Source organism: Lontra canadensis, unplaced genomic scaffold (assembly GCF_010015895.1).
Source record: "Lontra canadensis isolate GAN:19392208 unplaced genomic scaffold, GSC_riverotter_1.0 scaffold2, whole genome shotgun sequence".
NCBI lineage: Eukaryota > Metazoa > Chordata > Mammalia > Carnivora > Mustelidae > Lontra > Lontra canadensis.
Window position 1 is genome coordinate 44,590,806 of NW_022630996.1, and position 1,867 is coordinate 44,592,672.

Sequence of the window (1,867 nt, forward strand, 5' to 3'; positions counted from 1 at the left end):
ATATGAAATATGCTCACACTCTATTATGAAAAATTTCAGACTCCAGTGTCTTCTTCCAAGCTCGTGCAGTCACTAGCAGAACTTAGTCCCTGCAGTTACAGGACTGAGGTTCTCGGGCTTGCTGGCCAGCTGCTGTCCCAGTTCTCTGCTGCTCTTGGTAGCACAGCTCCTGAAATATGCGTAGAAATTCAATGCATCCACCACCTCTCCTCCCATTCTGAAACCATCCACAACCTCCTCCTCCCTTCTGAAAGCATTTCGCTCAGGGTTTTTACCCCACCATTGTGTTGGAACAGCTCTTATCAGGGTCACCATGACCTCCATATTGTCAAATCCAATGGTCCATTCTGAGTTTTCATCTTATTTTACCTAACAGCATCATCAAACACAACTGATCCCCTTCCTCCTCTATGTACCATCTTCTCTTGGATTCTAGGACCCCACACCCTCCTGTCCTCTCCCTCCTTCACAATCTTTTTTGCTGGTTCCTTCCCAACTCCTTGACCCCTAGCTGTCACAGAGCTTTAATCCTCTGCTTGTGTGTACCCTTGGTTGAGCCCATCTACTCCCATGGCTTTTTTTTTTTTTTTAAGATTTTTATTTATAAAATTTCTTGAAGCTAAAAAGATTTTTCTGGACCTGCTCACTTAAGCAGTATCATTCACAAGAACATTCTGGCACAACAGTGACCCGGGTAGTCCCATGGAGTCATGGGATTTGCTGTGTGCAGGCCTGAGCTTGGCGTTAAAAGGCTGCCAGACCAACAAGCCCGTGACACTGAGTCAGCTGTTCGGGGCTCCCGGGGAGAAGATCACTACCACCCTCTTCCTCTTTCTCAAAAGTAAAACAAATCCAAATCAGCTCACTGGCCACTGACAGGATAAATGCCTAATGGCCTTCTCTGAGCCCCAGACACATTTAGTGCAGCAGGTGGGTTCTGCCTCGCCGCACCAGCCATGCAGGAAGGCGGTGCACAGAAAGCCAGCCACCGGGCTAACTGACCTGGCCTCTGGGAGCTTATTCACACTATCGCTGGAGGAAGGACAGATGAGGGTCAGGCAGCACATTGGTGAGCTCTGGTGAAACACGACGATGTTTTAGGAAGCAGGAGGCAGAGCAGGGTCCTCAGCTTCATTTCTGTATCACTTTCGTGGATTTTCTCATATCTGTGTACTTTATTTAAAAAATATATATTTGGGGCACCTGGGTGGCTCAGTGGGTTAAAGCCTCTGCCTTCGGCTCGGGTCATGATTCAGGGTCCTGGGATCGAGCCCTAAATTGGGCTCTCTGCTCAGCAGGGAGCCTGCTTTCCTTCCTCTCTCTCTGCCTGCCTCTCTGCCTACTTGTGATCTCTGTCAAATAAATAAATAAATAAAATCTTAAAAAAAATATATATATATATATTTATTTACTTTTCTGAGAGAGAGCACGCACAAGCAGGGGGAGTGGCAGGAGAAGCAAGCTCTCCGCTGAGCAGGGACCCAACACTGGGCTTGATCCCAGGACCCCGGGATCATGACCTGAGCTGCAGGCAGACACTTAACCAACTGAGCCACCCAGGTGCCCTATATATGTGGCTTTTTATTACAGTTTTTACTTGATATTTATCTTTGAATCTATGTCAATACTTTAATCTCCTCCTAAGTAATAGTACTCCAAATGTCGGATTTTGATATTCTAGTTCTGTTTTTTCTATCTATAGAAAGGCAAACTACTGTTATCTATTATAAAATAAATATTGGGGCGCCTGGGTGGCTCAGTGGGTTAAAGCCTCTGCCTTTGGCTCAGGTCATGATCTCAGGGTCCTTGGATCGAGCCCTAAATTGGGCTCTCTGCTCAGCAGGGAGCCTGCTTCCCCCCCCCCCCC

General features: G+C 47.1%; 1 protein-coding gene across 1 annotated transcript in view; it reads right to left on the bottom strand.

Annotated features, from left to right (window-relative positions):
• NUP42 (nucleoporin 42) overlaps positions 1–1,867 on the bottom strand; it is a 43,705-nt gene continuing 41,838 nt past the window's right edge. Inside the window, exon 8 of the mRNA XM_032873348.1 lies at positions 1–169. Within this exon, the coding sequence (XP_032729239.1) occupies positions 96–169 (74 nt within the window). The 3' untranslated portion in view covers positions 1–95. The remainder of the gene's footprint in view (positions 170–1,867) is intronic.